Below are 25,321 nucleotides of genomic sequence, written 5' to 3' on the forward strand. Positions count from 1 at the left end.
AAGATCATTACATTGAAACGGTTTCAAGGTTCATACATAAAAATGTACAGGCTCTAGGCCCTATCGTTAAACAAGTTTTACAGCTACCTTACTAACCTCCCCAAAAGACACAGATAAAAAATATACGCGCGTGTTTTATTACTAAAAGAATATAGTTTTTAGTTTAATTTTAGTTGTAGGGAACGAATACAGCAAAGTTAAAAGTTACGTAGTAAGTTTTATTTTAATATGCTGACAATTTTAATTTTTAGGATGGTAAAATTCAGCAAAAGTTCGTAGATAATAACAAAAAGTGTACTACTTTCACAGTTCTCAGCCTTTGGCTGTAGACTCCATGTAAAATGAGAAGCAAATGACCTTCTTCGCAGCTTCTATACTAGGCAATCAATCGGATTAAGAGCTTGTTTTGTCGTAGAAACTTTTTTTAAAAAAATAGTACTCTTACTTCCTGGCTACTATAATGGACCTATTGACGCGTGCTCCTAGTGCAACGGTCATAAAGGTAATCATACGCAGAGGGAGTCGACACTTCTCAGAGGTAAAAGTGCGTTTCTTATATCAGGGATAAATCAGGTAAGATGGATAGGAAATGATACCGGGCGACCTGCGACACCGTAACTCTCCCATTGTACCTCGCGCACGCCCCTATACCTTCGATAGGCGATTGCTAAGTGCTGCCGTGTAACGCCATTGTATTTGGATGAGAAATAGCTTCTCTTTTTAAGGCAGAGGGGGCGTCCTTTACGATTTCGTACCGTACGACCTAAACGCTGAGAATGATGGGAGAACGTCGGTTCCGTAGGGGGGGATACAGAGGCAACGTTATAGGTATGGGGGTTTCCACACCATCCCTCTCGTTCAAGCTCATATTAAACGACGCGAGCAAGCTTCAATAAAGTGTACTTTTGGTGTTTTATCTATGAACTTTTGTTTAAACTAATGTAAAACTTAATAGTCGTTGAATCGCATACATGTGATTTACTTGTATTTGTTATATTTCTTTAGACATGAGTGAGCCGGAGGAGAGCCCTCTGGTGTTAGTCACTGGCGCTACTGGTTATGTAGGACTCCATCTCGTTCAAGCTCTGTTAAGGAAGAAATACAGAATAAGAGGAACCGTTCGAAATATAAATAACGAACAAAGAATGGAACCTTTGAAAATCGTTTGGAAAGACAACACCAAGTGAGTTATATATGCAAATAAGACTTTTTCGCGCTTTAAAACTTGGAACATCCATAACTAGTACTCTCTGATATGTTGGTAACGTGCGATGCAATAGACCGTTGACTACGTTAATCAAGGTTGGTTCGCGGTAGTTTCGAAGTGGGAGACGTTTAAGAAACGCGACTTCTTATTTTCTCCCTATTTTACCGCGTTATGGCATTGATAGCTGAACCGAAACGCGCACGAAAATGAGAATTTAAAATTCCAAGCGCGAGAAAATGATCATTTCAAATTCTCCAGCTAATAGCGCTCTTAGGTGAGAGAATTTGGCAACTTAAACGAAAAATAAAAATCGGCGCCGCGCACAGGCATTGATTAACGTAGGCAACGAATAGACTGAGGCTAAAAAGTGTGGTAATTCATGATTGGTCAGAATTTGTGGGCAACTTAGCAGACTCTTTTATATACTAAAACCCCTATGTGTAGTTGGCCGTCAAAAACAATGTGTTTGTCGAAGGAGCAAATTTCAAGTTATCTATGAAATCTCAATTTAATTTTAAAATCATTCAGAGGTACTTCCTGGAAGTTTCACAACGCATATTGGACTTAAAAATAGAGGAAGAATCGATAAAAATCACTTGTTTTTAATTTTCACCCTTCCTTTAAGACAAAATGTTTTTGATAAGGTAAGGAAGGGAGATTGAACGATATACTTATCTTCCTATGTAGCGCTCCTCTCGATGTTGTTGAAGCGGACTTACTTAAAGACGAAGGTTGGGATGAAGCCGTGAAAGGGTGCACGTTTGTCTTGCACGTGGCTCGTCCATTTCCGAACAAGCCATTCACGGATGAAAATGTCGAAATAATAAATGCTATAGTAGATGGAACGAGGAGAGTACTTGAAGCATGCGGCCGAGAGGCTGCCAGAGGACAGCTTAAGCGAGTAGTGTATACCAGTAGTATAGCGGCAATACATGGGGAAAATACAACTGAAAAAGGAAGGGTTTACGACGAAAATGACTGGACTGATCCCGAGTAAGTCTTTGCATGCATGAACCATCAATCTAGAAGATTTTTTTCTGCTTTCAACATCTGTGCACAGGTGCCCGCTAATTTCGGTACAGCGTAAACAAACGTTACAGTTTTGGGAAGGGTACAAAAGTATGTTTTTTACCTCTCCGAGTGACGGTGACGTCACGAAGAGGTATTACACTGGACGTTTCTGTTTGTGTGTGTGTCTGTTACCGCGTTCGCAGTTGGGAAATCGGAGCAAACCTGTTCGCAAGAGGCAATTTTTGGCTTCTACTATACTCCCATCGTTAGGATTAAGAAGTACGCTTCGATCGGCTAAGGTTACGAGACACATTTAGCTTTCTAATGATAGGGCAGGTTTTCTCATCGTTTACCGTGAATCAATCGATTTATATACCCTTTTTCAAAAATTGTTAAAGAGGCATACTCTTGATTTCAAACGTCAACAATAGCCATGTTTAAAATTATTTTAGGAATAATGTTTCTTAAAACGATTTAACCAGAATTAAGGTAAAATAATGACGATTAAAATAATTAATATAATTAATATCAATTATGTTTATTTAATTATTTAAGAAATACCTCCTAATTGCGTCTTGACTCGGAGAGGTTTATTTTGGAAAGGATGATAGGGGGTGGATACGAATTCTGAGAGAAATACGCGCCGTAACTTCGGACGCGATTGGGTCTGGTGGGACGCTAAAAATGGGGGAGGAATACTCGGGACGAAAGGCAGGTGGGCTATCTCAGAACTAGACCCTATTTAGCGCCATCGTGTTGGCCTAATTTCGCATACATATGCCAAATTTATTTTAAACTTTTTCCTCATAAATAAAATTTGCAATTGATACACTAAATTTTATATAGACTTAATATTTAATAATTATTGCTTCGAAATTGTTCCAAAAATAATAGTGTACGTAGATGACGCTGCAATAGGGAAACGGCGGTAGGGATTTATTTGAACGCGCTGGGCGTCACCTAGAGTTGATACTACCTATTTCAAGGACGACAGAAAAGATTAGTCATTTGATGAAAAAAATGGAATTTAACTACTAACGCATAGTGATGAAACCAAACATGATTTTACTATGTTTGAAAAAAACTTACATTGATTATTAAACCTTTTCTTCTTTCGTGCATAAAAATGATCATTTTACACCATAGTTAGAAGTCAAAAACATTATTCAATGAAATATTTGATCTTATAATCCTTTCAATCCCCCTTGAAAGCGGAATAAAGAATTCAGACATGTTTATCGCGGTCAAAGAAATTCCTACCGGCGTTTCCCTATTGCAGCGTCATCTATGTGCACTATTATTTTAGCAACAATTTCGAAACAATAACTATAAAATATTAACTTTATATAAAATTTAATGTTTCAGTTGCAAATTTTATTTATGAGATAAAGGTTTAAAATAAACTTGGCAATATGCTTGCAAAATTAGGCCAACACGATAGGTAGCCCACCTGCCTTTCGTCCCGAGTATTCCTCCCCCATTTTTAGCGTCCCACCAGACCCAATCGCGTCCGAAGTTACGGCGCGTATTTCTCTCAGAATTCGTATCCACCCCTAATCATCCTTGATTTTGGTTTCCCAACTTGTTACATTTTAATTTCGTTGAATCACTTTCACAATTGCCAAACGCGCAAATCTTTATTTTTCCTATTATTAATTACTTTATTAAACGCTACTTTTAAATAGATGCAAAAAAATTAACATTAGTCTCAAGGCTTAGCAAAAAGAGACCAAGCGACCATTTACTTGTTTATATTGGCTTTCTGCAAGACTTGTCATCTGCTAGCTATTTATTTTTTGGGACACTTTAGCAAGAAATTTTTAACATGGGATCAGCCATTAAGATTCTGTCTGTGGTCTTCGGTTTATTCTGCAATATACTGAACTATTAGCATTGTGTGTTGGGACGAATTTATTAGTTTTCGTCCCGCCATTTTTAAAGATGGCGGAAAATTTAACCCTAAAAACCGGAAAGCCCGTATAAAGGATAAAGGGAACCAGTGTACTAAAATAGGTGGGAAATCGGTTGAAAAGGTCGGACGTTATTCCGTAAAGAAGGTGTTGGCAAAAGTATATAGTTATAAAAACAAAAAGTACACTTCGTTGAAAGTTGGTCCCGCCATGTTATATGAGAACTCCTCCTTCATTCCATTAAAGTATCGACCTCCCTCTGCGTATGATTTCCTTCCCGACCGTGGCACAGGGAACAAACCGTGAATTGGCTCATAAAGTATGTAGATGCTAGCTCTAGTACCAAAAATGAACGTTTGGATCGCTTGCATCATGTACTACTTCTTATTAACCTATGACGACAAAAATCATGAAATTGTTAATGAAGTGCACATTTTGTTTTTATATCTATTCACTTTTGGTGTAGGTTACATTTCTAGCCGCTATTTTTCAATATCTGAAAATCGTTCTTAGTGCGTGCCTACTAACTTAAGAGTAACGTCCCTGCAACCTTCCATTTCAACACAGTGTTTAATGGTCTTAGTTCAAGCAGCGCAAACTAGTGGAAAATTCGAAGTTCCCTCTCTCTCACAAGGTTGGGGCGGAGATAAAAGTCATATTATTCCCCTGCGAAATGCTTAGTGGAGCGTAAAGGTCGCATCTTTCCTTGGCTTGTTTGCAATACTGTCCACATTGGGTTTTTGCAACTTTGCGTACTATCCCCCCTCGGGGATAGACTAATCTGCTGAATGTCTGAACGTCTGAACTGCTGAAAATAGTAGAATTCCTACTATAGAATTCTCCCATCCTACCAAACCGTAAACTGTCTGAACCTTTTTGACTATTTTGCTGAAATGCCGAATTCTGAACAGTGAACATTGAAATTAAAGTAAGAGATCGTCTGAACCTTTTTGACTATTTTGCTAAAATGCTGAATTCTGAACCGTGAACTTTGAAATTAATATAAGATAGAGACCGTCTGAACTTTTTTGACTATTTTTCTGAAATGCTGAATGCTGAACCGTGAATTTTGAAAATGAAGTAGAATGGAGACCGTCTGAACTTTTTTGACTATTTTGCTGAAATGCTGAATTCTGAACAGAAATTAATGTAAGATAGAGACCGTCTGAACTTTTTTGACTATTTTGCTGAAATGCTGAATTCTGAAACCGTGAATTTCGAAAATGTAGTAGAATGGAGACCGTCTGAACCTTTTTGACTATTTTGCTGAAATGCTGAATTCTGAACCGTGAATTTTGAAAATGAAGTAGAATGGAGACCGTCTGAACTTTTTTGACTATTTTGCTGAAATGCTGAATTCTGAACCGAAATTAATGTAAGATAGAGACCGTCTGAACTTTTTTGACTATTTTGCTGAATTGCCGAATTCTGACCCGAAATTAATGTAAGATAGAGACCGTCTGAAAATTTGAAATTAATGTAAGATAGAGACCGTCTGAATTTTTTGGACTATTTTGCTGAAATGCTGAATTGATAATATGCCGGGGGGAGGGCAACTAAATGAACTTCAAGGACTGGCGACAGAAGTATAGCTATGGCATTTTTAGGACATACAGAATTTACCAAAACCATTCATTTTTGGTAAAGTAATCTGAGAAATTTGCAAATTATTGTGTGAAGAAAATTTTAGAAATTCCAAAAATAAGGAAAAGGAGAATATAAGCGGGAAGTTGCGAAAATTACATTAGCGATATTTTAGTTTCTAAAAAAAGCATTAAACCAATATTGGGGAAAAAGGCACTAATTGGTTTTTAAGCAACTAGGCTTTCTGAACTAAAATTTGCCTTTTCCAAAATTTTTATACTCAAATAAAATGAGACCTTTTCTGAAATTTTTCTCAATTAAAATCCACCTTTTCCAGAATTTAGATGCTTACTTCATTTACAACACAAATAAAATGGGACCTTTTCCTAATTTTTTCTCAATTAAAATCCACCTTTTCAAATATTATTAGCATAAATTTCATAATTTTTGTAGATTCTGCTTTTATTGGTGAGATCTAGAACTCAGCATTTCAGCAAAATAGTCAAAAAAGTTCAGACGGTCTCTATCTTACATTAATTTCGGTTCAGAATTCGGCATTTCAGCAAAATAGTCAAAAAAGTTCAGACGGTCTCCATTCTACTTCATTTTCAAAATTCACGGTTCAGAATTCAGCATTTCAGCAAAATAGTCAAAAAAGTTCAGACGGTCTCTATCTTACATTAATTTCGGTTCAGAATTCGGCATTTCAGCAAAATAGTCAAAAAAGCTCAGACGGTCTCCATTCTACTTCATTTTCAAAATTCACGGTTCAGAATTCAGCATTTCAGCAAAATAGTCAAAAAGGTTCAGACAGTTTACGGTTTGGTAGGATGGGAGAATTTTATAGTAGTAATTCTACTATTTTCAGCAGTTCAGACGTTCAGACATTCAGCAGATTAGTCGATCCCCTCACCTCGCGAAAATACAAATTTCTTGCGACTGTTCCAAGAATTTCGCTTCTTCGCGAGAAAAGCACCAATCACAGACGAGAGGAAGGGTGAGGTGTGGAGGGCGTGGATTAGTTTCATTTTTGTCACTTTTTCACAATGGCGTGCACAGCGTGTGAATGCATAACACGTTAGTATTTATTAATATCCATGGTGCAGTCTAGTACAATTAGTTTTTATCTAAAAGATTTGCCTTATAGTGGTAAAATTTGGTAACTGTTTGGTAATTTAAAACGGAAGTTTACCGATAAATTTTCATTGTAAATTTACGGTATGTTAGAAATTGGTCATTTACAGCGGTATTTTGTAAATTACCGGTAAATTGCGGAAGATATTTGGCCTACTCTCATCTCTGCCAAACATAGTTTCTTTGTTTTTCTAACTTATCAGCTTCCGACATAGGTAAAAACTTTAATGGTTTACATTGCTTCCCCCTTTTTATTGTTTTATTAGGTCCCCACACACGGAGATTTATTCCAAATATACCACAATTGCCGAAAAGCTGGCGTGGGACTTGGTCAAAGATTTGCCACAGAAACATAAGTTTGAACTGGCTGTTATTAACGGGGCTTACGCCCTCGGAGCAGTTCTTTCAAAAGATATGTGTACTGGCAAAGAATTGATCTACCGCTTAATGGACCGACGTCGGCTGCCACTGCTTCCGGAAATGCACTTAGCCATCTGCGACGTCAGAGACTTAGCCGAAGCACACATCAAAGCTATGATTGTACCGGAAGCGGCTGGACATCGTCACCTGCTCGTTAGCGAACATTTTTGGTTCAAAGAGTTAGCGACGATTCTTAACGACGAATTTGGCAAACAAGGGTAAGAAAATATTATGCACGCAATATTGTAATTGTTTAGGTTTGTGTAAAAAACACCGCCAATTCCTGGCACCTTCGTACAATTGTGAAATTACCGTAGTTTCTAAAAACGATCATTTTTACCGATTCAAGTTTTATTTTGGGGGGGGGGGAGGGGGGAATTACAACTCTCTCGAAAATTTATTTTTTTCACAAGTATATACTCTAGTAAATCGGGTTCAAATGTGAGCTTTTTATACTTCGTTTAGGTGCTTTAAACTGAGCTAACTAATGAGAATTTATGGTATTAGTGATTCCCGACGAAAATAGGGTGATTTGAACCTCTCCGAATGATGATGACGTCATGGAGAGGTATTACAATAGACGTCTCTGTGAGTCTGTCAACACGTTTGCAGTTGGCAAATCAGAGCAAATGTGTTCGCAGAAAGCAATTATTGGCTTCTACTACCATCGTTAGGATTAAGATTTACGCGGCGATCGGCTAGGGTTACGAGAAACGTCTAGCCTCCCAATGGCAGGGTTTCCACCAAAGGTTCACGCAATTGCGGTTTCTCTTACTCAATTGCCTTATATACCCAAAATTTCCAAAAAAGGTTAAAAAGACATATGATTGGTTTCAAACGTCTACAATAGCTATGTTTAAAATGATTTTAGGGATGAAGTTTCATAAAACGATATTGCTGTTTAATAATAGTAATATCAGAAGCCGATTAGGCTTTACACATGAAGTACGTAACATGTGCCTGGGGGAGCTACACGATATTCTCTAAGCTCCTAGGAAAGAACCTCCCCTTACGCGGAGGGAAATAGTTCAGTAACGCGGCTCTTTCGGATCCATCCGATCCTTCCGCCTTAAGAACCGATTTACCACGTACCTAAATTCGAGAACTACTATAAAGACTGAGTAGGGTGTCTAAAATATTCTTTAGATAAAACTATTTACAATACCAAAGATTATTTGGGAGTAAAGCACGAAAATCTTATAAATCTGGGTAGCTTTTGCTTAGACTATTTAAAACGCCGTGCATCTGTTTTTTACGATGAATGTTTTCTGTTCTCGCGGTTACGGCGAGCTCAGCCGCCGGCGGCTCGGGAATCGGGATACCGGCGCCATACCACTGTTACCTAGACAAGGCCTAGTGTAGTTTTAGAGTCTATTATTAATCGCATAGCTATTTTTCTGTTGAAATTAGGGAACTAGTATAAATATTGAGTAGAGTGTCTGAAATATTCTTTAGTTAAAACTATTCACAATACAAAAGATTATTTGGGAGTAAAGCACGAAAATCTTATAAATCTGGGTAGCTTTTGCTTGGACTATTTAAGACGCGGTGTATCTGTTTTTTTTTTTAACGAGGTATTTTTCTGTTCTCGCCGTTACGGCAAGCCCGGCCGCCGGCGGCTCGAGATGCGCCGCTCGGCCTCAGCCGCTGATATCTAGCCAAGGCTTAGTGTAGTTTTCGTGTTTAATTTTATCTGCAGAGCTATTTTTCAGTTGAAATTTAAAGAAAATCTTATAATATTTAGTTGAAGACTTAGGCCTAGTAAATGTCTCAAAAAATTTCGAAACTTGAGCTTTAAAACGTTAAATATTTTATAACGACTACCGAAATTCGCCTTCCGGGCTTCCCGGTTATGTCGGCGGCGAGGAGCCGCGAGGTCGAGTCGAGTTCCCATGCAAGAAAATAGTAATAGCCGTCGCCAATTGGTCTGGCATTAATCTATGATTAGGGGGCTCATGATTGGTTAAAAGCTTCTTTGTTCGTCTGCTTAGTTTTTACTTCGGGAATATCATGAAATCCATGGCCAAAGCTATGGAAAAGTGGGACTTACGTACTTTCTGTGTGAAGCATAATCCGCTTTTGGTAATATCGACTTTATTCAGTGTTCGTCGTTCTAACATATTTACATGTTAAGGAATGACTGACCAACCCTTGTTAGCTCGTACTCTTATTATATAGGCCAGCCCAAGGTACCAAGTTCAGTTCTATCATATAAGTCGATTCAGTTCAGTTCCTACATTATACAACATCTTTTCTCTTAAGCTAATTTACATATCGTTAGGATTTTATTAATTTCATAAATTAAGCTTGAGGATCCTTTTCACCACTCGGCCACTCTTCGTTCTTACTGCTGGTGGCTTGTGAACGAACCGGTCTCACACCATGTTGTGTTATCAGCTCCTTAATAACACGACTAATTAAAACATAATACTAATATCAGAAGTTAATGACTTCTTATCCTGGGAAGTATTGGACACTAAGGCTTTATATAGTATTCATCCCTGCTAGTCAAAATTGCCTATGGCAATCGTAAAAGAGGGTCGAAAGTTTCCTCCCCACTAGGAAAACTATCTAATCTACTGAAAAAATCCCACGCCGAGAGGCTGTGGCACTCAAACTGTGGGGCGTGTTCAAAACTTCTTCAGCGCCAATCATTGAAAAGCCGTCTGTCTAGAACTCTATGAAAATCCATTACAATCCGTGGGCCTAGGACCCCACACTAGTTTGACCGGAATTTCTTGCAACTCTATTAACAGCTGTTCTTGTCAACGTTTCTGATTCGTTACCTCAAACCACAGGACACACCTTAAAGTTTCGTTACTTTCCCGCTGCTGGCGCGCAAATCAGCCTGCCTGCTCAAAATGAGAGAAGCGCCGTAGGTGGCGCGGTGATCGGACCTAATAAGAAGTTGTCTTACAGAGATGGTTCCGGATATGGTTAGAGACCAATACTTCCCAGGATAAGAAGTCATAAACTTCTGATAATATCGACTATTATTATCGACCGCACTAATATGAAAGGCGTTAAATTTCTACCTTTTCCTAAACCATTGACAAAAATGGATTTTTCAAAATCCACATCTAATAACACACGCATTAGGGATGTACGACATAAAATACACCTGCCATCTTCTTTCTTCGCCAAGCTTTCATCTAGTCCAGCTACTTGTGCTGGCGTTTGAGAGCCGCATTTTTTATGGACTGTCGTGTCCCGAAAGCGAAGTTTCTATTATTAGTCCAAGTTATCGCTGACTTTCTAAACCCACATTCAAATCATAATACATAAAACGTACGTCTGTACATGAACCTTAATCAAACTTAAAATTTGTGTTGTTTCTTGTAATAGGTATAACATTCCAATGCGATACGCGCCGTACGCTATGTTGTGGGTGGCTAGCATGTTCGACGAGTCAATAAAATTAGTAATGCATAGGTATTACAAAGAATACGTCTATGATTCGTCGAAGATCAAGAAAGTTCTAGGAATGGAGTTGCGAGATGCTAAGAGAAGCGTTCTGGACTCTGCACATAGTCTTATCAAATACGGAGCTGTTAAAACAACAAAAAATTATATCGAACCTGATTATGATTTCCAAAGTTAACGAAATACTCTGAAACATTTTAGTTCGGAAATTTAACTACTTTGCGAAATCTCCCTCTAACATTGCTGAAATATTTTGGGATACTCAAAAGCTGTTTTTGGGAGAACTTAATTTAAGCCCTCTTAAAGAAGTTAACTAGACCATTCCTGTTCGTGAATTATATGTATAAACAATGACCGAAATAACAAACTGACTTTATTTAAAATAATAAAAAGAAATTGTCATCTTTTTTATTACGATTTCAAACGTATACTAAATTTATTTGCGATTTTGTTCCCGAAAAGCCAGTCCCTTTATTGTTTGTTAAAAGTATCCCTTTATAAGCATTCACTCCCATTCTAATCAAATTCAGAGCCTTAACCCTGGTTGCAATGAAAAGATTGGTATATGTAGCAAATACTAATAGTGTAGCTTTATTTACATTACAACGAATTAATGATATTGTTTGACTGAACATCCCGCCCGCCTTGAAATTCTTCATTTTCATGCCATTCAATAGAATTAACATCTTGTTATGGTTCCATGCCGTTGTTTTGATTAATGACTTATATATTAGTTTTAATCTAGTGGCACCGGGTAAATTTTTGTAATTGGTCTCTTGAGTTCTTTTTTCAACAGTTTTTAACGTTGACATAAGTTAAAAACAGAATTATCTGCACCTGGATGAATTTGCAAGGTACGTCCTATTCTCCATTTATGATGAAGAAGATGAGCTTCTAAATTAACTGCTTTGCCTAAACTAATCCCATCCGCTCCGCAATTCCTCCCTTCTCCATCTGCATACCCACAACTCTTACCAACATTATCGCCAGCACCTCAAGCACAATCACAAACTCAACCTCATCCCAGACTTACTAACAAATGTTCGCAGCCTTAATGGCATTTTCAAAACTACTGATCTTCATCTAACCCTAAATTCCTGTTCCCCGCTACTAGTGGCACTAGCATAAACCTTGGTGGACTATGTCAGATTAGACTACTTAAATGCCTTAATTACCTTATCGCACGAAGGACTTTTGATCCGTGTTGCCTACCGCTCTCCGACCTTTAACAATCACCATGCAACTCGTGACTACATGTCAGCACTCCTTGACTTCCATGGCAAGGAAAATTGCTCACTAGTCCTCCTTGGTGACTTTAATTATCCTAAGTTAGACTAGTTGAGTCTCACACCCCTTGCTGGAGCGACTATTTTCCTGTTCCTGACTTTCGTACAAACCCAAGATCTATCACAAGACACGGTGGTCTGGAAAGTCAACACAGTTTACTTGACCTCATTCCAAGTAAGGAACCGTATCTAATCAACGATGTTTCAACTCTTGCCAAGTTGCCCCACTGTTTAGTTCACCATTTTAGGTTATGCTTCAATAGAGGTATGCTATTAAACTTGTGATTTGGCCATTGCAATATCACTATCGATTTGTAATAGTGTACTGTATTAAACCAAGTGTGTTTTTATTTAAAAATTGAAGTATAAGGAGCATTTTTTAATTCCGTTTGTAAAATCTGCATTAAAAATAAATCAATCGTTAAATAGCATCGAAAATTTTTTAATCATAAAACCTCACAATTTGGCTATTTTCGGTCCAATGGGCCAGCAGCATAAGTTTAAAGTTTTTAAAATGTTTTGCAAACTGTGCGGAAATGGGTTATGAAAAATTGTGCGGAAACGGGCTATAGCTTTAAAAGATGTGAAAAATAAGACTGTGCGGAAACGGGTGACCACCATTTTTTCACACGTATATTAAATCGGGTTCAAATGTGAGCACTTTATACCTCGTTTAGGTGCTTTAAACTGAGCGAACTAATGATAATTTATGGTAAAGCTGATCCCCGAAGTAAATAAGGTAATGTTTAGAATCTCCGGCAAATCTAGTACACATAGGAGCCCCTTTGGAAACTGTTTGGTAATTTACAATCGGAACCTTACAAACTACTTGGTCCAGTTTATAATTAAAAGTTATTTGAGTAATGTGACGTTATTACGAATACTAATACCTATAATTTAAACTTCAAATTATCATTTTTGTTCATCAAAAATTGCAACTGAATATAACCTTAGAAAGTGCTTGGTCGAAATTATAATTAAGTTTATCAAACGGCAATAGAAAAATTTTATTACGAATATTAATTCAAAAATCCTTTGGATAATATAAAAACATATAACTGTAATTATTTTTGTTAAAGCATTTATTTTAAAGGGTATAAGTTTTATCTGATTCCTTATGTTGAAATTTGCCGCCTTGAATTTTTTTCTAACTTTTTGAAGACCCATTTATAGTATTAAACAATAATTAAAGTTTTGTATCCAAAACGTGCATTTGAATTTTGGTAAAGCGACCTACCGCGCCCGCGATTTATAAGCAGGGCTCTACATAAGGCACTAGTCAAGGCATTTGACTACTAAAAAATGCCTTGACTACTAAAATAAATCGAAGTCTGGGGTTTCACTAGTCAACTTGACTAGTAAAAAAAATGTCCCAAATATTCGTAAACCATGCGTCTCACTAGTCAGTGACTACTAAAAAAAATCGGGATAGGGGGGCTCACTAGTCAGGCTGACTACTAAAAAATATCCTTATGTAGAGCCCTGTTTATAAGAGGCAATCCCCAAAGGTTTTCTCAGTCGAGTCTCATTTACGTCGTCTACATTAGGTTCGGAATTCTATATAGGGACTTGGCAATTCGGGCTTAACCCCGCCCCCAGCGCCATTATGGTATGTTTTTTAACAGAATGAAAGCTATATAAGCCCCTCCTCCTGGTATGTTTTTTAGCAGTAGTGGAAGGTAGCCTGACGTTGCATGACGTAGTACTGCCGAGTCCCTATTCTACTTTTTAGAACTCGAAAGAAAGGCACGGGTTTGATCGGATAAGGAACATTAATAAATAGCAGGTTTATGCTTTTACGTTTCACTTACACTCCAATTTTTCTCGTAAACTTACTATATTAAAATGCGGCGTGTCGTAATTTTGCTGTATATCTGATAATCTGAGTGTCTAGTTATTAGTCTTAGGAAGTTAGGAATGGGAAGATCCGTGTTTTTTGTGACGTTCGGTATTGAAAAATTTAAAAACCCATCTTTTTAACCTCAGCAGAGTCAATCTACAACACAATTACTATCGTCCTCAAACTTTAGCAGACGACAGGTGCCGGGGAGTCAAATGGTGACGTCACGATACCAATCCTTAATTACGTACCAAATACTTTTGCATTCCGAACCCATCTGAATGAGCAATACTCTTAAGCTTATCTAAATAGGGACGTGGCAATACAACGTCATGCAACGTCAAACTACCTTCCAGGAGGCCTAATGCTAGGCAAAACATAATAACAGGAGGTGCTGAAGTATCATTCATTCTGTAAAAAAACACACCATAATGGCGCAGAGGGTGGAGCTTAGAACGAATTGCCTAGTACTTATATGTATTTTTGATCCGGAACAAAATCTTTCTAAAATCATCCCTAATCGATTGAAGTCACTCAAGTTTTCATAATTATGTAATTTTATTAAATAGTTTTATCACCGAGAATACCACAAGTGTAAGACTTGAAGAGAAAGATGTTAAAAAAAATAATAGTAAAACAAGTGAAAGAGGTTATGCAAAAGACCACGAACTATTTGTAAATAACTTTGAATGAAACAGTGAGTAAAATATAAGTGATCTAGAGTACGTTGGCATCTTTGGCCAAATCGTAGAACATGGATTGATCATTCTTCAAGAGGGCATGTGGAGAGTCGAATTCCGTAATTCGGCCCTGATCCAGAACCATCACCCTATGAAGAGTTAAAAGACGAATTAAAGAATCAGTCCATTTAGGCAGTTTAATAGGTTGGTAAACTAACTTGTCGTAATCCAAGATGGTGTTTATTCTGTGCGCGATGGTGATAATGGTGGAGTTGGCGAATTCCTTCTTGATGGTCTCTTGAATGAGATCGTCGGTGTCCATGTCGACCGAGGCCGTCGCTTCGTCCAAGATCAGGATCTTGGTGTTCCTCAACAAGGCTCGAGCCAAGCAGACCAACTGACGCTGCCCGACGCTCAAGTTGTTACCTCCTTCGGCCACGGGGTGATCCAGTCCCTGCACGAGTGACGCCACGAAGGATTTCAGGTGCGAGTGTTCAATGGCAGCCCACAGTTGCTGGTCATCTTTTTGTCCAAAAGGATCCAGGTTGAGTCTCAGTGTGCCTGAGAAGAGGACAGGCTCTTGGGGGATGATGGTCAGTCGCGATCTCAAATCGGACAAGCCCAATCCCTCCACTTCCACTCCGTCTATGACGATCTTACCGCGCACCCCCTCGATGAGACGGAAGAGAGCTAGCGTCAGCGACGACTTTCCCGCGCCTGTCCGCCCCACCACGCCAACCTTCTCTCCAGCTTCGATCCTGACATCTATGTCCTGCAAGACCAAATCTAAGCCTTCTCGATATCTGGTGCTGTAGTCGCGAAATACAATTTCTCCTCGTTTAGGCCAATCGGCTGGCGGTTGAGATTCTGGTTTCTCCCACTCCGCCTCTGGCCGCAAATTGCAGTACTCCTCAACCCTTTCTACGGATACCGTGTTCGTTTCCAAACCAGTAAATGAAGTGATAAAGAGTTTGATCATTTGTAGAAGCTATAAGATCAATAGTAATATTGGTACTTAATTGTAGTAGGTAATTAATCACTTCGCATGAAAGATGTTTCAGCTATCGTTTTCAGAAATAAGTGCTAAACAAATATTCGATCTAGGACGACAGGGATATTGGGGAACTTATTTCAGTCCTAGAAAAGAAGTCAATTTACTAGTTTGTACGTACATAATCAGCATTAGCCAAGATCATTCCCACGAAGTCAGTTGACATAGTCTCTTTGTTCAAAACAATGAAAAAAGCGGTAAAAAACAGCAAGCCGTTGCCTAAGAGGTTGTAACGTATTGCAAGCCATCTGGAAAGTAAGAACGCATTTTATTAACCACGAAAATAAAGGGGAGGTCTGCTTTCGTTTACATCAATAGAAAAGAAGAGAGTATAAGGTTAGATACCGTAGCGGTGCTCAAGGGATTCTGGGAGAGGGAGCTGCTCCTCGGTCGCCTCCTCCAAGCCCGTGGTCAGTTTTGCTTGGGGCAACTATTTTTCTCTCTCTAAAAGCTGTGAGGAGGCAATCCCGGGAACGGGGTCGGGACGCTAGAGCGATAGAAATCTAACCCCTCAAACGAGGCACAGCACGCGGAGGTAGAAGTATTATACTCTCTTCTATTTTCTCTTGTTTGCATCTACATTTCATTCTCGGTTTGCATTAGAAATTCGGTATAACATAAATATGCTATTTGATTCGCAATTACCAACACACTAAAGTGCGGGAGATACCTTTGTGCCATGTTCATCATATAATTAGCGGCAGTGCTTTCGTCGATCAGTTTCAGAAAGTGTCCTTCGAAGTTCTGTACGGCGTCACACGCCCTTATGACAGTGCTGCCAGCCACTGATCCTCCCACGTGAGAAAACAAGAAGGAATTTCTCAAGCTGGCTATACGTTTCAATTGGCGATTACTCGTCATGAAGAAACGCTACAAAGACACAAATTCTTCACAAAATAATTCGTGCAAAGATCTCCCACAAATACTCAGAAGGTATTTTCATATAATATACCGCTTATAGCAAATCGGCTTCTGGTGATACTGAGAAATTGCTTGAAAGAAAATAGGGAAGTCGAGTTCCTACCTGAAGTAAAATGTATCCAAAAGTAACAGCAACACAGGGAATTATGAATAATGGTAAAAATATTGCATTGTCCAACGTCGAAATAATTACAAATGATAATCCGACAAAGGCCAGTCTTAACACTGGAGATATTTGCTGGTCGAGGGCGTCGATATCTTGGGAGAAGCGATTCAGTATCCTTCCAACGGGAGTCGTGTCGAAGAAAGACATGGGAGAACCAGATACGCTCTCGAGCATTTTCCCGTGTAGAGAGTTTGCCGCTCGTAGACAGCAAAAGATATTCATGATTGTTAGGACCGATACCATAATGGAGAAGATTAGACTTAGAACAACAAAAACCGCTATACGGGTTGTTTTCAAGTCTGGGTTCGCTTGAAAATCTTCCTTGGTGTCCGAGCACCACAGCGACAGCCAGTACACAGACACCAAGTTAAAGAATATAGCAGTGATAATAAGTACCATTATGATAGCACACCATATTATCCCATAGGCTTTAAAATATTGTTTAAATTGTAACAGTGATATCTGCAAATGCGAAAAAGCATTATCACAAGCAGATATTATTGGATAACGTGTTAATTATGTACATACATTTCCTTCTACGAGCCCCTCTTTAGTCATCAATTTTGCCTCATCCGCGTCCGATACTTTTCCCTTGGATGCAATATGAGATTTGACAACTTCAGTATTTAACTTTCTGCAATTAATCCATTTCAAAGAAACAGCTCAAAATTAGACCAATCTATGTAATTATTACACATATTACATTGGAGACGCTCACGGAAACAGAAGTGTGTCTGACCATTACAACGAAATGGACAATGATTTGGAGGAAGATATAAAGGAGGAGGGGAAAAACTTCATTGTGGAAAAAGGCATGAAAATGAAGAAAGGCGTAAGTAGAAGATAATGCAACACACAGTCAACTAACGGAGGCAGCGCCAAATGCCTGCAAACAGGGTATAAGTTGTCAACTTCAGACATCCGCAAATCATGGGATTTAGCAAAGGGTTTTTGAAATCTAAATTTGAGGTTGTTTAGATAAATGTGCAAGATATATTTAGCTCGTGGGAAAAATAGGAGAGGGACTATTTATCACTACCCTAACCTTAACTCACCTAATTTTTACTATTCTAATATTGAGGTTCAAATTATTAAACCAAACCTAACCTGACCTAATACTATTGGTGTTCAAATTACCAATGTTAACCAAACCTAAATTGACCTTATACTATTATTGTTCAAATTACCAAAGTTAACCAAACCTAAATTGACCTAATACTATTATTGTTCAAATAACCAAACCTAACACAATTGGAGAGCACGGGAAATTTATGACTTTAACATTTCTTCCGATGTTGGACATTTTGTTCACAATAATTTTATAGAGCACAAATGTAGATATAGGCTCCGTTTACTCACGACGTTTCAACTTTGTCATCGTCGTTCATGTGTTGACTGAAATAATCTCTGGCCATTCCCTGACGACTCATGATTTCGTCATAGGTCCCCCTTTCGATGATTCGTCCGTTGTTCATGAAGAAGATCTCGTCCACTTCTCGGATGAAGCTCAAATTGTGCGTGACCAAAACTCTCGTCTGTAACAAATTGAATTGGTCGAGTGAGCGAGGATATTACATAAACAGGCTCGTCTTGAAGGGGGATAGATCAAGGGTATATGACCCTTGATCTATCACCATTCAAGTTTATAACTATGCCAATATTTTGATCACATTTCGAAATTATCCTTTACAACGATTTTCACAAGACTTTCTTGTGGCCTTTTAAAAGATTACTAATTTTATTCTTTTTGCCAGGAGTATATTTGTAATGTTTTATGCTTATGTTAGAAACGAGTCGGTCTTAATAACATAACACTTGGATTTAATTAATTCTCATAAACTACGCGTTACAGTAAACACAACCCTGCATCAGCTTATACTACGCAGTAATCTTTTATATCGGTTTTGTCGTCTGCTACAAGATGGGTCAGGGTTGGACATAAGAATTCTACATTCCTCTTTTCTTATGAAAAATAAAGGTCTAGGACCTAGGTGATAATAGTAATAGTAAACACTGGTAAAGAAACATATTATACAGTGGTAAAGAAACATTATACAGGTGGAGAACTACACACGTTACATGTCTTCTATAAGCCGCTTTGGCACCGAACGGGTTTGACGCAAGTTGTATCGCGGGGTCCCTTGTACTGAAGGGAGAAGAAGCTGGTCGGTTGTGGGTTGAGGATGGGCGCTTGCTGGTGAGTCCAGAGCTGGAGCGTCGCTAACGTCGCTACTTGCGCTTGGCGATGGTGACGATGGGAGAGGAATGTACGAAACGGGGGTTTGAGGTATACGTTTGTAGAACGAGGTGTTTCTGGTCAGGCTATGACCGTTTCTTTCAGCTGTTACCGATGATCCGCGGATTGAAGTAATACTGTACGGGTCGGGATTGAAGTGTGGTGATAGTTTATGGGTGCGGTGTGTTTTGACAAGTACTTTATCGCCAACTTGAAGGGTGCTTGGTTTTACATTGCTTCGTTGATCATGGTAACGCTTCATGGTAGCTTTGGCTGCAGCGTCTCTTGTAACTATGTCGGTGAGAGACGGATCCGTTGATGTAGTGGTTTGATTCGTTGAAGGAAGTTTACTTCTAATGGATCGGCCAAACAGGCGTTCTGATGGTGGAGTGCCTGTGGTACAATGAGGTGTAATGCGATAGCTGAAGAGAAAGTGTTGAAGCTGGTCTTGCCAACGTGTACCCTGCACTTCTGCAATGCGAAGTGTCTTGTTCAAAGAGGCCATAAAGCGTTCTACGTTGCCATTTGCTTGTGGCCAAAGAGGCGTGACCTTTTGGTGCTTTATGCCTAAGTTTGATAGGTATTCAGTAAACCCATAGGAACTAAATGGTGGACCGTTGTCCGACTTGATAACTGTGGGTAGGCCAAAGATTGAGAAGATGTGGTCAAAAACCCTGACGTTGGCTTCTAGTGAGGTAGATGTTACAATCTCGGCAATTGGAAATCTGGAGTATTCATCCATGATGACCAGTAGGTAATGACCGTTTTTAAATGGTCCAAGATGATCTACCGCTAAATGTGACCAAGGTTCATCTGGTAAAGGCGTCATCTTCAGTGGTTCCTTAGTGTACTGAGGTGTTACGGTTAAGCAGGGTAGGCACGACTTCAAGACTTGTTCGACCATAGAATCCATCTTGGGAAACCAGACTTTGGTTCTAAGTAGTTGTTTGGTTTTTACTAAACCCAGGTGACCTTCATGGGCTATGGATATAACCTGTTGTTGAAGAGTCGGTGGTACGTATATCCTATGTTCCTTTAGGATGACGTTATCATAGACAGTCAGTTGATTCCTAACTTGCTTCAGAGCTCGAATAGCTTCGATATCAACCGCCGTGTTCTTAGGTTTCTGGTCCCATTGGTTTTTGATTAGGCATTGAATGGCATATTGTGTCGTTTGATCATTCTTGGATTCTTTGACAACTTCCTCGTAAGTGATGGCTTTCGGGATTGCTTGTTGGAGAATCATACAGATGTGCTCTTCCGTCGCAGGCGAGAGACATTTCATACCGGTTGCAGGAAGCGGGTGTCTGGACAGATAGTCCGCCGGATTGAGCTTACCTGGCTGGTATTCGAGAGTTAGATCATACGGTGAGAGCCTTAAATTCCAGCGCTCGATTCTGGCAGAGGTTTTGGCCTTGGGTTTGCCAAGGAGCGTTAAGAGCGGAAGGTGGTCGGTAACCACTCTAAACGGTGCTCCATGTAGGTACAAGTGAAAATGCTCACATGCCCACACAACAGCCAATGCTTCTCGTTCCGTCTGGGAATAACGGGTTTCCACGTCGGTAAGCGCTTTACTGCCAAATGATATGATGGAGTGTTGACCATGTTTGTCTATCTGTGACAAAATGCCTCCTAGACCGGTGGGGCTGGCATCGACGTGCACCACAGTGTCCTTGAGCGGATCGAAATACGATAAAACTGTCTCACGCGAAAGGTGTGCTTTTAGAGAGTGTATAGCCGTATTCTGCGCCTCCGTCCACAGCCATGTTGCATTCTTTTTAGTTAAAGCGCGCAATGGTTCCGTTACATCTGAGAAGTTTGGTATAAACCTTCCGCAATATGTAGCAAGGCCAATAAGACTTCTTATCTCATCGGGGGTGGTTGGATTTTTGATGGTTCGTAATGCGTCAATTTTGTTTGGATGTACGCTCACACCTGACTGAGTAAAGACGTGACCATAAAATTCGAGCGTGGTTTGGTTAAACTCGCATTTTGAGCGATTTAAGGTGACGTTGTTCTCTTCGAGTCGTTTTAGAACTTTTTCCAGAGCTTGATCGTGATCAATTTGACTTTTCCCAAATACTAACAGGTCATCAGTCACATTTAGGGAACCCTCGATATCCTGGATCAAACATCTGATCAAATGGTGGAATACTTCCGCAGCTGAGCTTATGCCGAAACTCAGTCGCTTATAGCGGTATAGACCTTTGTGGGTGCTAAAGGTCGTAATCGGTCTTGAGTCTTCGTCTAATTCGACCTGGTGATATCCCTTGTTTAGATCTAGCTTAGAGAAGACTGTAGCCCCATTGAGCTTGTGAATAACATCGTCAATGGTGGGCATGACGTGTCGCTCTCGTATTATGGCGGTGTTGGGTAGTCGCATGTCGACGCAGAGTCGTACTTTCTTCTTCGTTGTCTTCACAGGCTCTACTTTAGCAATAGTTTTATCCTTGACAACTAACACGATTGGTGAGACCCAAGGAGTAGGACCAGTGACAGGCTCAATAATGTCATCGCTGATTAATTGACTTAGTTCATCTTCGAGAGATTCTCTTAGGTGGAAAGGAATGCGTCTGTGAGGTTGCGCTATCGGTCGAATGGATTCATCTATGGCTAGTTTTATTTTGACATCTTTAAGTTTCCCAATGCCACTGAACAGATTTGGGTATTTGGTGATTATTTCTTGACCTTGGAGAAGATGTACATGTTCAAGAGGTGTGCGAGTGTTAGGAACTAGGTTTAAATCTTGCAAGGTCTGATATCCAATTATAGATGGCGATACTTCGGTACGAGCCTTGACAATGTAGAAGATGGCAGTGGTTTTACGTGAATCAGTGGATACGTCAGTTCTAACGCGACCCAACAGTTGTAAAGGTACATTAGATCCGTAGGGATAAATTCGCAAACTTGTCGGTTCGAGGTGGGGTTGCTTCTCAAGAGAACGGTAGGTGTCTTGGTTTAGGATGTTGACACTAGCCCCTGTATCCAGCACAAGCGTGACAGGAGTGGTACCAATTTGGATATTGATACGTGGTAGAGAATCCGAGCTGGGTAGTAGTTCTGATGAACCCTCTTGATTGACAAGAGTGAAGATAAAGTCCGATGATTGGTCGTCGAGTTGCTGATTGGGTTGCTGATTGGATTCCCTGTTGGATGATTGTAGAGAATGAACTCGATGTTTATTCTTTGGTCGTTGGTTGGTTTTTTTGGTGTTGCCTGAGGGTTTGGCAGGTTCGGTCCGACATACTGAACTGAAGTGATTCATTCTGCCACAGTTATTACATGTTTTGCCTTTAGCTGGGCATGGACGGTTCGAAAGGTGAGGATAAGTTCCTCCGCAAAGTCCACATTTTGCATGGTTGGTGTTAGACTTCTGACTACAGGTGGTAGAGGATTGTTTACCTTGTGAAGAGGCTTGGTTGCGAACGAAGAAGGCTGATTCCTTAGGTTTGGCAGTCGGTACTTGACTAGAGTGTTCAATGGATGAAGCATGACTTTCGGAGATTTCCATCATTCGTGCTTTTTGGAGTAATTGCGCGAGATCCATGGTAGGATCCTGTAACGCCTTTCTTCGCTAACTCTTCGATGTACAGGTTTGTACGATATGCCGTTTTATTTCAAGGTCCAAATCGGCAAAGGTGCAATAGGTTGCTATCGAGCGTAGACGGATGTGATATTCGTCGATTGTTTCTCGGTTTTGCTGTGTCGCCTCACGAAATTTGAAAATTTCATAATCGACATTTTGTTTTGGAGCGAAGTATGTGGTGAGAAGATTCTTAGCTTCCTCGTAGTCTTTGGTTGCGTCATTTCCCGGCAATGCGTAAAAAATATCTTGGACAGACTCACCCACACAGTGCAGTAACAATGCTTTCTGACGAATTACATCTTTGATCCCAGATGCAACCAGATAGTTCTCAAACTTGTTACACCACTTCCTCCAAGCAGCATTTAGGTTTTCTGGGTCAGCACGCAAGTCGAATGGAAGAATCAATGGCAAGGATAGAGCCATGGTAGGTGATGTACCGGTCAGTACAAAGAAATCGTTCCACTCTTCCCGAAGCCTTGGTCAAGGCGTTAGCCAGAAATTGATAATCAGGGAAAAAGAGTAGCTCCGGAACTACCTTATATACCCACGAGAGAGAAAAACCGCTCCGTCGCCATTGTAATGTTTTATGCTTATGTTAGAAACGAGTCGGTCTTAATAACATAACACTTGGATTTAATTAATTCTCATAAACTACGCGTTACAGTAAACACAACCCTGCATCAGCTTATACTACGCAGTAATCTTTTATATCGGTTTTGTCGTCTGCTACAAGATGGGTCAGGGTTGGACATAAGAATTCTACAATATTGATTTCTTCTTCCTGTTTTAGCTTAATTGACAGATTTTAAGGTAAATTTCTTTCAAACAATATTCTTCTCGGAAATGTCACTCTTTTCTCTCTCGTGAGAAATACAAGTCTAGGCTATAGGATTTTACTTTGTTATGAAGTAATCCATTTGTTCCAATGACTTCCTCGAAGAGATGTTTGGCCACGTGTGAGTCAACTGCCCCCAATGGGTCATCCATGAGATAGACATCAACATTTCGATAAATTTCTCTGGCCACGTTGACCCTTTGTTTTTGACCGCCACTCAAATTTATACCCTATATGATAAAGAGCACGTAAATTAGCACGGAGCTGTGTTTCACGTTTTTAAGAGCAGGATCCTTAGCTTCCATATTAAAGGCCGACCATGTATCACGCGTACATTGGGCATGTTTGCTGTAAATTTTCTGTTGATACGTACTCTTTCTCCGATCTCCGTCTCGTCACCAGCAGGTAACTGGTCGAGGTCTGGTTGTAGAGCGCACGCGCGTATGACGTTGTCGTATCTTTCCTGGTCCATGTCGTCGACGAAGAGTATATTCTGTCTGAGTGAGGCGTTCTGAATCCAGGGTTGTTGAGTGACGTATCCCACTCGGTCAGCCACTCTCACCTCTCCCTCCACCTTTTGCATCTCGGAAACCATTGCGGACAAGAGGGAAGACTTGCCACAACCCACCGCACCCACCACAGCCACCAACGAGCCGCGAGACACTTTCAAATTGATATCCTGAAGAGGTGCTGCTTCTGGCTCTTCCAGGTTCCAACGAAATATTCCCTTCCTTATTTCAATTGCTGAAATTTTCATACAAAAACATTTATGATTGTATTATTCTATCGATGCTTATTTCAATTTAAATAATTTAAATTCGAAACACAGTTTGACAATTAGAGCTTTGACAAGGTCGATGGTATTTCATTAAAGCCATATTACACTCTCATAAAGGAACGTTAAGCTTAATCTAAAACTAAATTCACACAACATTTTTTTACCCATAAATCCGTTTTACTTCAAATTTGCCTGAGTTTCTCGTTCGGTCGTGAAACTGACTTACCATCTTGGGTGTTGCTTGCCATATGCTCCACGTAATCCTTGCTTTCCCCACGACTCAACAAGTTTGCAATTCTTCTTACCGAGACGTGAGTCTGTAATGAATCATCTACTATATGGGTATCATTTTGAAAAGCTCTCATTAATGGGCGTGTCAACAGGTCAATCATATCCGATTATGTTTCCAAAAACAAAAGCTCGTTACAAAATGTTTTCTACTGGACGATGTTTAATCAAATTAGGCACAACGCTGATTGAAAAATTTAGGTTCAAATAGCCTTAAACCCAATAAATATATGAAGAAGGTTTATTAATATTATATTTGAATTGTCAATGGAGCAGTACCTCTTAATAACAATGTTATCTTGGTACGAATATAAAAAACATTAACTGGCAATTCCTGTGCTGTACACACTCTTTAATTTATGGCGCACTTATCAGAAACACCCTATTTATAGATAAGATTCATCTTTTGACCTTCCCTTCAATCTGAATGACACTGTTCTTACCAAAACTAATGTGTTAATTGTTTCCGGAAAAGAAAGCATTGAAATCATTAATAATCGTACTAACTGCCAGGAGACGAAGGCTTTTCTCATGGTAAGAATGTTATCGTTGTCAATTAAGACGTACACGGCGAAACACGGAGAAGTTATCTGAAAATTTAGAAAGAATATATGTATGGACTTTAATTTAAGGACCACTAAGCGATGCCTTTGGACAAGGATACACCGCCCTCTCTAATTCTTTTTAATACACTTCGAGTTAAATATTTACGTTCGTACCAAAACAGGTATGGCACATGCTATAAACAGGTTTATTCCTTGGAAGAATGCTTGCTTCTTCATGAGTGCAATTTCGTCTTTCCTGATTTGAAGAACGATTCTGTTGAATGATCTTTCCCAGGCGTACAACTTCAAAACGCGGATTCCGTTCAAGATTTCGCTCATCATTTTCATCCTTTTGTCCTTCAGTTTCATCAGATCCACCTAATGAACGAACTAATTAAATGCTAGAACCACCGTTGGTGA

The 25,321-nt window shown here is 39.6% G+C and overlaps 2 protein-coding genes across 5 annotated transcripts in view; one reads left to right on the forward strand and one right to left on the reverse strand.

The window, feature by feature from the left end:
• On the forward strand, positions 1–12,883 carry LOC149602688 (uncharacterized). 4 transcript variants are annotated; one of them, XM_089860488.1, is made up of 6 exons: positions 1–211; positions 310–538; positions 1,006–1,183; positions 1,895–2,200; positions 7,113–7,484; positions 10,612–12,883. In XM_089860488.1, exons 3-6 carry the CDS (start codon positions 1,008–1,010, stop codon positions 10,865–10,867), a joined length of 1,110 nt encoding a protein of 369 aa, XP_089716614.1. In that variant the 5' UTR covers positions 1–211; positions 310–538; positions 1,006–1,007; the 3' UTR covers positions 10,868–12,883. The 4 variants fall into 4 exon arrangements, 3 of the variants coding, with proteins under 3 accessions (XP_089716614.1, XP_089716615.1, XP_089716613.1); XM_089860489.1 differs by having other exon boundaries at positions 310–502; XR_016377069.1 differs by lacking the exon at positions 310–538 and having other exon boundaries at positions 2–211; positions 10,612–11,543; positions 11,879–12,883.
• The window catches only part of LOC149602689 (ATP-binding cassette sub-family C member 1-like), a 15,509-nt gene continuing 3,005 nt past the window's right edge, over positions 12,818–25,321 (reverse strand). The window contains exons 10-21 of the mRNA XM_089860486.1: positions 25,076–25,279; positions 24,800–24,946; positions 24,295–24,385; positions 23,664–24,034; positions 23,353–23,520; positions 17,993–18,168; positions 17,162–17,267; positions 16,571–17,095; positions 16,217–16,416; positions 15,668–15,794; positions 14,714–15,483; positions 12,818–14,644 (exon numbers count right to left, since the gene is read on the reverse strand). Coding sequence (XP_089716612.1) covers positions 14,533–14,644; positions 14,714–15,483; positions 15,668–15,794; positions 16,217–16,416; positions 16,571–17,095; positions 17,162–17,267; positions 17,993–18,168; positions 23,353–23,520; positions 23,664–24,034; positions 24,295–24,385; positions 24,800–24,946; positions 25,076–25,279 — 2,997 coding nt within the window. The 3' untranslated portion in view covers positions 12,818–14,532. The remainder of the gene's footprint in view (positions 14,645–14,713; positions 15,484–15,667; positions 15,795–16,216; positions 16,417–16,570; positions 17,096–17,161; positions 17,268–17,992; positions 18,169–23,352; positions 23,521–23,663; positions 24,035–24,294; positions 24,386–24,799; positions 24,947–25,075; positions 25,280–25,321) is intronic.

The sequence above is a fragment of the Phalangium opilio genome, unplaced genomic scaffold, assembly GCF_054372755.1.
Source record: "Phalangium opilio isolate 3A_F unplaced genomic scaffold, DU_Popi_V2 ptg000352l_1, whole genome shotgun sequence".
In the NCBI taxonomy this organism is placed as follows: Eukaryota; Metazoa; Arthropoda; class Arachnida; order Opiliones; family Phalangiidae; genus Phalangium; species Phalangium opilio.